Source organism: Dicentrarchus labrax, unplaced genomic scaffold (assembly GCF_905237075.1).
Source record: "Dicentrarchus labrax unplaced genomic scaffold, dlabrax2021, whole genome shotgun sequence".
Taxonomy (NCBI): domain Eukaryota; kingdom Metazoa; phylum Chordata; class Actinopteri; family Moronidae; genus Dicentrarchus; species Dicentrarchus labrax.
In genome coordinates this window covers 566,853-582,043 of record NW_026136724.1, presented here as the reverse complement: position 1 = coordinate 582,043, position 15,191 = coordinate 566,853, and the positions used below count along the sequence as shown (strand labels likewise).

At 41.7% G+C, this 15,191-nt stretch overlaps 1 protein-coding gene across 1 annotated transcript in view; it reads right to left on the bottom strand.

Moving 5' to 3' along the window:
- The window catches only part of mmp24 (matrix metallopeptidase 24), a 66,749-nt gene that overhangs the window by 37,085 nt on the left and 14,473 nt on the right, over positions 1–15,191 (bottom strand). The window contains exons 2-3 of the mRNA XM_051392636.1: positions 2,973–3,121; positions 2,083–2,199 (exon numbers count right to left, since the gene is read on the bottom strand). Of these exons, the coding sequence (XP_051248596.1) occupies positions 2,083–2,199; positions 2,973–3,121 (266 nt within the window). The remainder of the gene's footprint in view (positions 1–2,082; positions 2,200–2,972; positions 3,122–15,191) is intronic.

The following is a 15,191-nucleotide window of genomic DNA, read 5'->3' as shown; positions in this document are numbered from 1 at the left end:
GCTGTACTGTTTGTACTGTAAATTTCACTGGTATTGGTATCAATTACTACATTTCTGGTGACATCCCGACCCAAGAGTCCAGCTTCCTTGCGAGGTTAAACCCAATCATCACCAACTTACAGTGACATTATCTACCAGGCGGGCGTTCACTGGTCGGGTGCATCCTCATTTGATTCTGTGCGTCTGCACCATAATCTTTACAAGCGGCAGTGAAAGGAATAACTGTAAAGTCACGCTCATAATTAATGCGAGGTATCATGGGGCGAGGAATAACATCAACCTATTTCACGCATTGGAAGAAAAGATTGCTGCCAGTGAACATAAATCTGTAAATTAAATCATGTATCCAGGCAGCATTACGTGTCCTCCGAAACATTAGCCAATGCAAATTAGCTCCATATGAGTGTAATCTGTAGGAGACGGGGCTGGCTCTAAAGATGGGTTGGCGCCTAAGATGAAGAACAATTAGGTTAAAAATGATTGCAGTAATGCAGCCTGAAGAGTGGCAGTAGGACTGAAGACAACACAGAGCTGTACAGTGGGAATGTGACAGCTGATAGCAGGTGAAACATAAGGACGAGGAGACTCAGATACAGTAAGAGGTAACCAGATAGGACTGTGATCTCACACTGTGGGTTTTATGTAACGCTGTAGAGTGGGTTGCTGTAATGCAGGAGAGCTGGGATGCCTTCAGTGTCTCGTGGGAGTGGCGTAATTTACATTAGACCTTTAAAGCTCCGAGTAGGGTGGTGTGGATGAAGAGGAGGAGAGACGGGATAAAAGGAGGAGTGAGAGAAAAGAGGGAGGGTGAACAGGGTCTGTGCCAAAGAAAACAATTAAAAAACAAAGTGAAAAGGGGGAAAAAGAGAGAGAGTAACATAAAGTAACATACTCCACATACTGTACAAACAATGTACAGTGTACAAGAACAAATGCATGACAAGGCAGCAAAACACACGAGAGATTATATGAATCAGAATATCGCCTGTATTAAAACACTCAAGGTAATTTTCTAAACACACGCTCAGCTTACATAATTAATGCTACACTTACAACATGGATTCATGCAGACTGGATGTCATTCTAGTGGACGAGAGCAGGACGGTAAGTTCGAGGCTGGCAGAGAATACGGGTGAACTGTATTCACTTATTGCAGTCCAGAATTTACAACCAGACCACAAACATAGCCGCACCTCCGCACAACCCTGCGGGGAGGAGCAACACTGCCGGATTTTGTGTGAATGCAGCCAGAGGACAGTTTCATCCTGTCCGCTGTGGCCTCTCTGCACAGCGTCTGTGATAACTGAGGGAGGGATTATTTTTTTATGAGTCTATACATAGATTTTTTTCTTAAGTTCCCGTGGTGGAAAAGGCCTATGAGGGTTCCTGAATTAACATCTGATCACAAGCATTGTTATTTGAAACTGGAGCTTGATTTGTTCATCAATGACGGCAGAAATAGAAGACGGGAACGAGACGTCATGGGTGTCAATATGCTGGGGGACAATAGCCACTTAATCTTTATTTACTTTTAATGAGGAACTGCACAAATACATGCCGCATTGTTTCTGTTTTATTCATGACACTGAAGTTTATTTTGAATTTGAGAGCAGGAGAGGGAGGGAGTGGGAGAAAAGAGAGAGAGAGAGGAAGAGAGGGGGAAGGCAGGAGAGGATAAAGTGGGCAGAAGCAACAATGGGAGCTGGGATGTGTTCAGTGCCTCGTGGGACGGCTCTAATCTGCATTAGACCTATATTACATGGCTGAGCAGCCGGCTGGATCGCCATGGCGTACAGTGGAGGGCTTTACTGTATGCAGACAGCAGGAGACAAAGGAATAAGGTGGAAAGAGAGGAGGAATGAAGAGAAAGACGGAGAGAGACGAGTGGGTGGATGTGGTGCAGGGATACGAGATGCATTCAGGGTCCCGTGGGACGGAGCTAATTTACATTGGGCCTAGCCAAGTTCAGACTGGGAGGGAGAGAGAGAGAGAGAGAGAGAGAGAAGGAAGGAGGTAAACACTAAGGGAGAGAAAGGGAGGAGGATGGAGAAAGAAAATACAAAGAAAATGTGTGATAGATACCTATAGGAGATCTTTTTATCTCTCCACTTCTGTCCCGTCAGGGCGTAGCGTTTATTCCTCTGTCGGCGGCTGGTGTGAGGATGATCTGGGACACCACAGCGAGGTCTCCTCATCCACCTGAACACAACATTTCAATTTCACTCTCTTCCTGAAGATCAGTGGTTTTTTTTTGAGTTATCAGTTATCTGCTTTTGACTTCACTTATTCAACATCCTACACACTGGCGTCAGTAGCTGAATCAGACATCAGTTTTACAAAGAAAAGGAAATATGATTTTTCTGTGGGATTAGATTGGAGTACAACTTTGCTGTGTGTCATCCCCTCTACCCCCATTATTCTGTCTGCTGTCACTATCCATTAAAGGCACAAAAGCCCGGAGTACTCCGTTGCTGTTACTGTTTGTGTTGTTCTCACATGGATTGAACGATACAGAGTTCCCTACGGTTGCAGGAACACTGAAACTGGACAATAAGGTCGTCAATATGTTTTTCATACCGCACGTTTAAAACGTTACGACACAATTATTCAATATTATAAAAGTAACAAAGCTGTAAAAGAACAGATCTACAAGGCTGCAGAGATGAAAGAACGTGGAAGAACTGGTCCTCATTATGTACCAGCGCTGTGTGCAGCTTATCTATAGATCCATCTACTGTGTGTGCCTTATTCTGGTATTATATTAGAGTTTAAAGTTTAAAAGTCATTGGGACAACCTTGTTGGACAGTTCTGCAGAACAACAGATTACGTTTATTACGTTAGTTTTGCAAAAGCATTATTAGATCATTTCTTACTTCTGCTGGAAGTCTAAAGCAATAACACCTGAATTCTAATGTCTGTCTGTGTGTAGGGGTTAGGGTTAGGGTTTAGGGTTAGGGTTTTAGTGACTAACTCTATAGTCGTCTCGTCCAGGATTCCCGTCACAGGAATGCCGTAGAAGCGCTGCATGGCGGCCACAGCGGACTGCATGGCTTTCTCCTGCCGCAGGTCTGACGTACGGACGTCGTGAGGCAGCAGGTAGCCGTAGTTCTTCAGCCACGTCTGAGAGAGCGAAGAGAGAGAAAGAACAGAAGATGTTGGTTATGATCAATACAAACATAACATAAAATAATCATCATTTAAACATCCAACTGTAGGAACAAGAAGAAGCATTGATTTTAAACTTGAAATGATTTCTCCAGCACTATCGTCTTCAGTCATGCTGAAGGATCTCTTTTAATATTTAAACATGTTTGTGAATATCATTGTAATGGTGGAGATGTCATTTTCCACTAATGACTAATGACTAAGAGCTCACTCTCCATAAAAACAGACTATTGAACGCTTAGATGACTAATCAGATAAGAGGGGAAAGCAATTCTATCAAGAAAATTAAAAATGAAACATATTGATGCGTCGTATAAACAGAATCGAACACGTTGTTATTTTAATTTCAGTTCCATCGCAGACATCATTTATCAACCAACAATATCTCTGCTCTCCGTAACTCTTGAGCCTGCTTTTCTTCTGTTTATTAGCAACATATAAAGCCCAGCACTGGCTGTGTGTCAGAGGAACCCGGTTTACAACCACAGATGTGTTACATTAATCAGAAAGCACCTTTCAGACAGGTAACTCTTAAAATATATGTTTTATATAACAATTAAAACCTTAAAAATAACCATTTCATTTAGTTTTCTTCACAGAAACAAACAATTACATTTAATTTCCAGGATATTTGGTAATTTCAATCCATTTCCATGTGTTTCAGATTCAGACCTAATAACATTCAGCACTTCAACGTGTCTGAATCGAGTGGCGTCAGACTGAAGTGAAGGCTGCAGCAGCACTAAGACTAAATGAACAGCTTTTTCTCTTCATTAAGATCACACATTTCTCAGGTAAACATCAACCCTTACAGACATTTCTATAAAAACGTGAATGAGCAGATTTTACGCACAGATTCTTCTCAACCCTCAAACCACAATAACAATCAGACCAGCTGTCTCCCTCCATCCCTCCTTAATGTCTTGTCACTCTGTACCGTCTGACTTTTTGAGCCGGCAGCAGAATTCCCTTTAAGTGATGAAAGTGATGAGAAATTTGGGGATTTACTGTGAGAAGAGGAGGGTGAGCCTCACTCGTGATAATATTTAATTAAGGCTTTAGTTGCAAAATATCTCTTAAATTCGAGCGATGCAGCCACACATTTCATTCATCAGCCAGCGGTGACAGCGCCTCTTCTTGTGTATCGGGTGCCAAATTTAGCACAAGCAGCACCGTGGCAGAGGTGGAGCAAGCACAATCTTACTTTTAGTAGGAAAAGTACAGGCTCTGAAATGTACACAAAGTATGAAAGTAAAAAGGGCTCTCTTGGTTTCTACTGGATGTTTTTGTCATCGTGATATCTGTGATATGCACACATACCAATAATAATCACTGATTAAAACTAAAGTAAGCATCTGTGGATTGGATCCAGATATTTGTATGAAAATTAAAAGTAAAAAATGGTCCATAAATGTGCATTGAAAAAGACGCTGCAGAACTTGCCTGAGAATATTAATGATTTTAAGTTTTCTTCAGTATCAATGAATCCAGTGGTATTAATCTGCACATCAACGGATACACTGCAAACAGAAAGGGCTAATCGCTAATTCAGCATACTTTAAATGGTTTTAAATTTGCCAAAATGTAAACAAATAAAGCTTTAAAGAACAGACGCACACAGCTAACAGCACATTGTACTTCCTGTTTAGGTCTCAGTGTCAGACTGTGAAACCCCTGCTGTATAGAAAGGTATGACTTATTTACAGCAAGCAGCAGCCACAGACACACAACATCGACAACAACCTGAAACAGTCTTCACCCCGACAGCTGCAGCATTTCACATTACATTTCTCTCCTCAGTGGAGTTCTTCTTTGATGTGCCAAAGCAGAACAAGAGAAAGGAGGGAATACTGGGTGGGGTGACAAAGAGGATAAAAACAGACTCGGGCTGTGGAAAAGAGAGAGGCCACAGAGAGATTTATGGAATATGGAACTGAGAGAAAGAGATGAAAGCAAGAGGAAAAAGCACATTCCCCTGAAAGTTTCAGAGAAAATTTGATTCACACTGATCCAAAATCGATGCTGAATCCACAAGTTTCCTCCGATGATTCTTATTATGTCGTATTTTTCACTTTGCGGCGCGCCTGTCTCTTTAATACGACAGAACGCAATCTCACAACCCTCCTGAGAGAGAGGGGGAGAGGTGAAGGAAGAAGAGAGAGAAAGAGGTAAATGAAGAGGAAGATAGAAACAGAGAGATAGGAGATGAAAGAGAGAAAGAGGAGCAGGGAGAGGAGGGAGGGAGGGAGAGGCAGTGAGGGGGGAGGTTGAGTCCTTTCTCTACAGTAGGTCATTAATATTTCAAAGTGTGTGCCAGGCCCTCCCAGCCAGTCCGAGCCCAGCGAGCAGCCACAGTACCAACGTCTGTCTGAGTACCAGGACGGACGCAGCGAGGCTCCCGACGCTGGGGGCCCGCCATCTTCCCCAGAGAGACCGACAGAGCCGGACCGATCGCGGCCCACGGTCGCTTTCACAACGTTCCTCGATGTTTGGCCTAACCTCTACTACTAGTCCTGAGTCTCCCTGGCAAGGCTAGTTCTGGATTCCCAGTCCGAGGAGAATAGAGGATTTAAATAGTGCGTGGACAGATTAGTTGCTGGTTTACTGGTAAACTGATCTGGGACTAGAGATTAGCATTATAAGGCTCAAAGATGTGTTGCCACTCTAGACAGTTTTATTCTCTTTTGATAGTACAGGTTGATACAAATGATGTGATTTGGGCGACTGCTATTGATCGGTTTTACTTCACTATGAACTGTTTGCTCGTCGATGAAGAATGAATTCAGACTTATTACACATTGGTATCTTGATGTAGTGATTATGGCATCATTTTCATCTGTTTATTGACATTGAATCACAACAAAATCTGTTTATTTTAGACTCAAACTCTTACAAAGTGTTGCTTTAACATACTTATTATACTTGCTATACATACTAAATGTACTCTTCACCACTGCTCAACTTCAGTCGAGAGCTTTAAGACTGAAAACGTCTGATTTGTCAACGTAATTATTTCTGTCAACCTCGTCTAACGGACACATCGGTTTCCATCCCAGGAAGCGGCTGCAGGAAGATCTGCCATACGAGCCGTGCGAGGGCTGCTCTCTAACTCCGCTGTTTGGCCAACTTATTTAGACCGTGATCTGCTTTTAATCCTGAGTGTAAATGTGAAAACAATGTGCCACATGGTCCGTGAGCCCAGAGGAAACTGACTGCTTACAATCCAATTAAAACGACACTGTTCTCCAACAAAACATCTCAATCTGATTCCTGTAATTGAATTCTGTTGTGTAATGAAAAACAGAGCTGCAGGCGAGAATCAACAAAACACTTTCACTGCAAAGATACAAGACCTCCGCTTGAAAAAGACCCAAATAACGATTACGCTGTTTGATCTATAAACTAAACAAGTGGGGAGATTTCATCATGCAGTGAATTAGGTTACACGGCTCTTGTTTATGTGCTTTATTTTTCATTTCACACAATTATGAGCCAGAGTTAATATTTCATTGTGTAATCTCCAACGACGACTGACTGTTAACATCCAACAGGAAAGACACCGAAAAGGTTTCAGACAGAGAACTGCAGCCTGAACAAGCTCTCATCTATTTATTACACACACACACACACACACAGCACTCTGCAATGGTGTCTCCAAGGACCTCCATACTGCATTAGTCAGTGTGTGTGTGTGTGTGTGTGTTGCTGTATACAGTATAAGTGCATGTGTGCATTCATGTCAATGTGTGTCACTAGATAAGTGTGTATGCTTGCACCCCAAGGTGTGTGCCAATGTTTCCCTGTGTGTGTGTGTGTGTCTGTGTGTGTGTCTGTATGTGTGTGTGTCTGTGTGTGTGTGTGTGTGTGTGTGTGTGTGTGTCAGTGTCTGTGTGTGTGTGTGTGTGTGTGTAGGTGTGTGTGTCTGTGTGTGCACTCTGCTGACGAGAGGGCCAGCTGCTGGCTCAAAGGAAGCAGTCTGAATTAAATAATTCACCAGCTGCTATTATACAACAATTACTACAGTGCCATCAAAGCTCTCAACACACACACACACACACACACACATGTTTCATACAACATGAGTACAGTAACATAAATCACACACCAGATTAGAAGCGGTGATTTATGTTACTGTTGCTGCGTGTTTAATTAATATTCTTATCTGACTGGGACAAAGTAGTTTCTGGTGGCGGGTGACGACAGTGATTCATTGGATGTTCTCAGAGACACGCCTCTCAGCGTCGACAACACCGAGGAACACAATTATCCAGAGAGGACAACAGAAGCAGAGCGTACGGCCTCCATACAGGTAACACTGTACTTAAAGCTCCAGAGTGAAACACTGAGGAGGATCTATTGTCAGAAATATAATATAATATTCATAGGTATGTTTTCATTAGTGTATAATCACCTGAAAATAAGAATCGTTTGTTACCTTAGAATGAGACGTTTTTATCGACAGAGGGAGCGGGTCTGCCATGTTTCTACGGTAACCACCAGTTTGTAGCTTAGAGGTTAGAGGGTTTTAATCTTCACAGGGGCTTCACTCTGATAAACAGTCTGTATGATTGTTAAATATAAATAAAATACATTATTCAGACAGATAATTGTATAAAAGTTCATAAAAACATCAGTAAAACTAAAATCTGATGCAGTATTCACAGGAAATAATCTTAAATCAATAATTTCCTAATTTCCTTCCTTCAGGTAAAAGGTTGGGAACCACTGATTTAAAGGATGAAAATTTAACTGCCCTGTAGGACAGAATGACCAAATGACGTCTTCAGGACATTGACAGAAATAATCTAAATCAATACTTCAAATCTCCACCAGGTGCTGAGATTTGTGGCTTTCAAAGCTCAATTTCTCTCCTGAAAACTGAATTATTGAGACTTTCTTACGGCTGTTTTCACTTCTCAACAACCACAGGCCGAGCTACAAGACAACGCGGTCACATTACATCTTAAATAAGGAGGTACCAAGACAGTTTGGACTTTTCTGACACCGTACTGTCCATTGGTAGGTGCCATTTTCCTCAAGGGGAAACCTCTGTGGCTACAAATGAGGCCACGTATCATTTAACCTCTTAAGACCCATCTTAACCCCTAACCCTACCACACCTGTACAACCCTAACCCGAACCACCTGTTAGAATACAGGTGGATGTGCAATAGTCAGACTTATAATCCAAACAAAGACGTGAATGTCAAAATGCTCCCGCAGTCTTACAAAAAAGAATAAAGATGACAGAGTATATAAATAAATAAATATCTGAGCAAATAAAAAGCACAGGAGGGTGCAACACAATAACAAAACAGTTTTCATTTAAATATTTTAACGACGCTTTAATGCATTAAGGTTGTGAGGGAGCGAGCTTTAATATTGCTGCTTGTGGGGTGCAGCAGCATTTTGTTGTTCAGCGATTCTGAACCTGAACTTCAGAAACCCCCTGCAGGCCTCTGAAGGCGACAGCGAACAAAATATAAATCAAAATAAAACAAAACAGAGCTGGTTGCACAATCTGTACCCTGCACTCTCCTGTTTTCTTTTTACTGATCTCACAAAATGAATTTCACTGCTTACAGAGCAGAATACTGTCAGTTTAGTTCGAGCGGGGGACGCAGGGGAAGTGTGTGTGTGTGTGTGTGTGTATCAGGAATATTAACTAAAATTGTATTTATTGAGTCTGAAGCAGCATCAGCGATTATTCAAAGGTCAATAGTCACTTTGAGCTCACTCATCCTGCAGACGAAGGCTGTACAGTGACTGTGAGGTTGTGGACGGAGTAAAGCTCCTCACTGATAAAATGACTCCTGTTTACAGTCTCGGGTCATGCGAACTCTTTCGTTGTGCCAAGCGTCTGTTTTAAGCGTCTGATGTGTCCGCGTGCTGCATGGAAATGTTTAGTGTTCATAAAGTTTGATTTACAGCAAGATCATTGAAGTGAATCCAGAGATAAATTGAAACCTCTTTATAATAATCAACGTATTGACTGAATTATATCAGTACTACAAAATATACAAAACTGCATGGAATTAGCATGAAGTGGGCACATCTGCAAAGAGGAGACTCGAGGGTACCCACAGAACCCATTATTTTATTCAGATATCTTTAGGTCAGAGGTCAAGGGATCCCTTTGAATATGGCCATGTCAGTTTTTCCATCACCAAACGTTAGCCTCACTTTGGAGCGTATTTATCCTCCTTCCCAACATGCTAGCAATGACATGGCTGGTACCAATGGATGCGCTACGCTGCAGCCTCTGAAACACCGTGAGAGTGGATGAGGGAAGGATAATGGGGTGGCACTTGGAGGCCAATCACATGTCAGGGGTGGTCAGGGACATTAAAGACATTAAACTTACTGTCACATAAGACAGTAAAGCCTCACAACTGAGAAGGCCATTGCCACTTAAAAAATGACAGAAACAAATAATCAATTATTGATATTTTAAAAGCCCTTCATGAGGAAAAAAGAGGAGCAGAAATGTGCGGTGAGAGCTGATATTCTTCTCATGGGGAAGAAGCCGAGGTTTGTAGCTACAGTTTCCTCTCTGTCTTTCTGCCCGCCTGTCTGTTTGCATCTATGTCCACCTGCCTGTCTGTCCACCTGACTGGCTGTGTCTGTCTTTCTGTCTGTCTCTGAGCGTGTTCGGCTGTCTCTCTCTGACGCCTCAACCTGTGCGTCAGCCTGCCAGTGTGTCTCCTCCGTCTGTCTGCGCTGATAAAAATAGACCTTATCTCCCCACTGCTAAACTATTTACCGTCTCTCAGCTTGAGTGCAATGGGTGCAACCCGCCGACCACTTCCCCCTGTCCAAACTGTGTGTACGCCTGATAAGTGGACTGTTTATGGTGCTGAATATTTCCTCTAATATTAGTTTATGGAAGTACCTCAAGGTGTTATATTGGTTTGTAGGATTCGTTAGAAGATGTTGATTAAAACTAACCCTGAACACATGAACAGACATCAGTGGGTTTCAGGAAGCTGTAAATGTGCATCTGTAAATGGTTATTTTCTTGATAAACCAGTTAATTACTCATCCTATTAAATGTCAGAAAACAGATTAAAATCCCAATTGTAACATTTCGAAAGGTAAAAACAGCAAGTTTTATGTCATTTTTGCTTGGATAATGGTTTAAATGATTAATAGATTCTCAAATTTGTTGTTAAGAGGTCATCAAAAAATTAAACAAAGAATCAAAAATGTAAGAAACATGAAATCAAGAAGAAACAGTGAGATACAGAAGCACACGTAGGAATCCTTCCACCGTTCTCTGTACGCTACATCTGTGATTGTTGTGTTCAGCGGTTCGGTTGTGGCTGCTGGTGTCAAACTGTGTACCTCACATTTACAGACACAGTGCACATAATCAAACTCCCCTGGGTGTCCTAAATTGAATATGTCTCAGCTTTCTCTGCAGCACTGCATTACGTCAGAGAAAAACCACACAGCAGCACCTGGAGGGAAGCAAGTGTACTCTTAAAATGTTCCTCTGAAGAGTAATGCTGAGTTTTCCTGCATCCTCCATTTCTGCCCGCACTCTTCAAGTAATCACTGTAATCCATTTTTAGATTTAGAGTTATTTCCTTCATGAGTTTGGGTCTCAACACTTGAGCTTCGTTGTTAGTAGAAATGCTCTTAGGTGTGCTGTGTTAGAGGCCAGAGCCAATACGATACTTGGTTTTTAATACAAATACCATACACCAACCCTTTTCAGTTTAAAGAATAAATACACTTGCTTCTATTAAAGCTGCAGTTGGTAGCTTTATGGAAATAAATATTTGTCATTATTGCTGAAACTTTCAGTATATCCTTACAGTTGTACACGAAACAGATAATCTATGAAAAAATCATGTTTCTCCTCCAGAGCTCCTAACGACATTTGGAAGAATCCACTGGGCCCGAACGAAAACAACCAATCAGAGCTGAGAAAGATATACAGACGCTTTTCGTTGGAGTTTTGAAGATAGTTTGATGAGTCTTATTCGCAGTATAAGGATAAAGTAGAATGAAATGGAAATACTTTTGTAAACTACCTGAAATTTGTCCATAAAGCTCCTACAAGGAACATTCATTTTGTGTTGATTCTGGAGCCAAAAAGCGGAAGTGGACAAAGGCGGTAGTGTTTCTACCGCCTCCTTTCACTGATTTCCAGCGGAATCTGACCTGGTGGCAGCCGTAAAGAATAACTATAAAGAAATACCCCATCATCTCTCTGATGGTCTTGTTTGTTTATGCAGCTCATACAGAGGCATCAGTTTTAAACTGAGACTGTTTCAGAACCAGTTAAAAACATCTCGTAGTACAGTTAAATACAATATTAATTGCACTGTTGTGAAGAAGTCATAGCCTCGGAGGATCTTTTGTGAGAGGCAACAGAAAAGGGGAGTGAATCACACCGGACTGCATGTGCTCACTTCCTCGTGTTCTTGCAAACATCTCGTACAATAATAAGACTCCACTGAAGAAATCAAAAGTCAACGCGGTCGGCGGTGTCGAACAGCGAGTGATTAATGAATGAAATCACAGTTCCTCCTGGCACCCAGAGAGCTAATGTCTGCCGCTGCCGTTTTTATATTTGCACGGGAAATGAAAAGGAGTCAGCATCGTTTTGTCATTGAGGGTTCCCTCGCCGGCTGAGGACGGGGACTGAACAGGCAGATCTGTAGATGTTTGGTAATGAAATTTATTCCCACTGTTCCTGCACTCGGCAGGAAGAGACAATCCCTGACGTGATCAAATTGATCAGCTGGATGAACTCTTTTTTTTCTGTGCAGGCAGAGAACTGGTGAGGCGAACACGTATTTAACACAGACATAAATATGAATGAGCTTCAATAAAAACATGGATGAAGTCGAGAATGTGAAGCAGGAACGGTGACATATATGAATCTAAATGTGTCACTTACATTGTTTCAGGTTGATTTTCTGAGTACCGACCTACTTTTCTTTCGGCAAATCGTCATGAATAAAAAACAAAAACGTCAAACTTTGAATCTAACAGGATCAGTTCCTTGTTTAGGGGCTCGTCTTCAGTACTGGTTCCTGAGCTATATTTAAATACCGATTTTATAACATTTATTTTAACAAAAATAAAATACATTATACGTTATGCTACAATTTCTCGCTAAAAAGGAGGAAGCTGGAGCCTGGAGCCGAAACAGTTTTCACTCACTGCTCACTCAACCTGGACAACTGGACTACAGTAATGAAATAAAATGAAATATCTGTGCAGTATAAGACTATAAAAAATATATAAACTGTATAAAAACTGAAATATTAATAACAAAACAGTATGGCAGCAATACGTCAAGTCTATTCCAAAGAAGAAGAAGGGTCACTGAAGAGCAAAGCCTCCAGTGTCGTTCTTTGACTTATTCAAAGTGCTTCGGTTGCCTGAATCTAACCAAATACACAAACCTTCTTTCCTATGTTTTGGTCTATCACTAAAGCCGACACACTCATCTACAACCCTCTCTGTCTCTATCTAGGCAGCAGCACAACAACAGGTCCTCACCGCCAGGGAAGCATTTGTCACAAATGTTCAGAAAAGCTTTCTCTCATACACTTTCTCACACTCGCGTGGCACCCACTGTGATTGTTTCTCATCTGTCAGTTGAATATGAGTGGTGCGGCTTAGGGGGTGTCTGAAGAGATTGTAAAAGCCAGACTGGTGGCTTGATTTCTGGCTTCCTGGCATCTTGCTCGAAGCAGCAGGAGGAGTGGAGGGCTTTACCCGTGTAGCTCTGCAGATAGACGATTTGATTTGACTTGGCGAATACAAAAATGCAGTAAATATAGGGAATGAAATTTCCTCATGTTTGCGGGTACTTACGGCATCGAAAGTGTTTTTAAAAATTGTCTTCCATTTTTTCTGTGACCTCTTAGAAACACCGCCTCATTAAAAGAGATTTCAGGGCTGCAACTACACCATTATTTTCATCATCAACATCCATTTTTTCACTGACGACTGAGCTCAAGAAGATTTTATAGACTAAAAGCTGAGTTCGAGCAGAGGCTGTAGGAATGCTGACTATGAACTGTGGTAACAGAGCACTAACGCAGTGAGGGTTAAGGGTTCAACTCCCACTGGGGCAATCCAAGCTTCAGATGTATGCAGTCATGTAGCTGTGGGGCACTTTGGATAAAAGCATCTGCCAAATGGCATATTGTCGCTGTCGGGGGAAGATCCTGTGTCTTGGAAATGTCAAACTTTTCAGAAACCAAAAATAACAGCCCTGTTTTTAGCTTGATGACAATGCAGGTTGGAAGTTTGTCCCGTGGGTTTAAAGAGAGAGTTGTATAAACCCAGGAGTCTGCCGGTGGAGAACTTTCCTTTAATTTGAACTGAGGTTCAATGTAAGGTAAAAGTTACAAAAGTCAAGAGAAAATGAAAATGTTCAAGTACTTGGTTCCAACTTCTCTTTCTTACACCAAATACAGCAGTAAATTACCCGATTTCCTAGCGCCTTTACTAATGAAATTGCAAAGCATCTTCTGATGTTTTTACCAATTTCTTTGCACTGAAATCGTGGGAGAGTTGGGCAACTGGTTCCAGTGAGAATAAAATCGCACTTTTTGGACAGTAAATGTCTTGCACATATCTGAATGTCGCTGTCTTCACAACTAGAAACAAGGAAGGAGAGTGAGAGACCGCGACTGATATGTCATGGGCCATAAGTGGCTACTAGATCTGGACCACCTCTGGACCTTAATTCACTGCCGTGACCCGTCAGGTAACCCGCAAAGACGTTGTGTATATTTATTTATTAATTTACTTTGAATCCCATATCGGTTGGAATAACATCTGATTCGGGTTCTGGGAAACTGTGATGGACACTTTTCAATATTTTCTGACATTATAGTAAAAAATTATTGATCAAATAATCAAGCAGCAGCTAATGGTTGGGTCAAACAGCTCTACCATTGCCATGAAAAAGTTTTTAATATAAAGTCCTGTTATAGGTTGGGGGTGAGTTTCTGCCCCAAGTGGAGGAGTAACAGAAACAATGAGATTGTGGATAGAGCTTCTGCTCCTTCATGTCACAAGGAGCCAGTTGAGGTGGTTCAGGCAGGATCCTCCTGGATGCCTTCCTTTGGAGGTTTTCCAGGCAACAGGTAGAAGACCTCAGGCTAGACCCAGAACTCGCTGGAGGGATTAGATACCTCATCTGGCTTGGGAACGCCTCAGGGTCCCCCAGGAGGAGCTGCAATATGTTGCTAAAGAGAGGAACGTCTGGACTAACCTACGACCCCGGATAGAGGCAGAAAATGGACGGATGAATAACCTCACACACACACACACACACACATTTGTGTATGTAATGTGAAACCCTTTTGAAGAACGCTCAGGTGGGACTGATGGTCTCATAGCTATGACCTCATGTCTGTGGTGTCATATAACACATTACACACATACACAAAATGGTCCCAGGCCACGTGCTGGAACACACACCGATCAATGAGTGCCAGGATATAGATGATGTGAGGACACTGTAGCAGCTGATATCGGCTTTAAACTCATAAATGTCTTATGTCTGTCTACTGGCAAATTACATAAATGATTTACAGAAATAATACAAAGAATATATACTGTTAATGTCATAATAAAGTTCATTGTTCATGTGTAGAATATATCAAACCTATTGACAGACAAGAAGGTGAATATTGATGTTACTTTCAATACCAATGATTCTAACATTCTTACTTTCTACAGTATCTATATATTAAAAGGAATTTGTTTTTGGTGCAGTAGCTTATCCACACATTATCACAGTACAGTGGACATATGGTAATGGTGGCAGTAGTATGTGAGGAGGGGGGCTAACTATGGTAAGGGTTAGGAATATTTCCTGGTTACAGTTAATAAAAGGCAGTTATTTATGGCAGGTCTGTGACAGGAGACAAACTCCGATCTCCGGCATTAAGGTCAGACACATTACAAACCACCACGCCGACCTTCACACCCTTAAGCTTGATTTATAGTTGTATGTTAAAAGGCTACAGCAGAGATATGGAGCCACA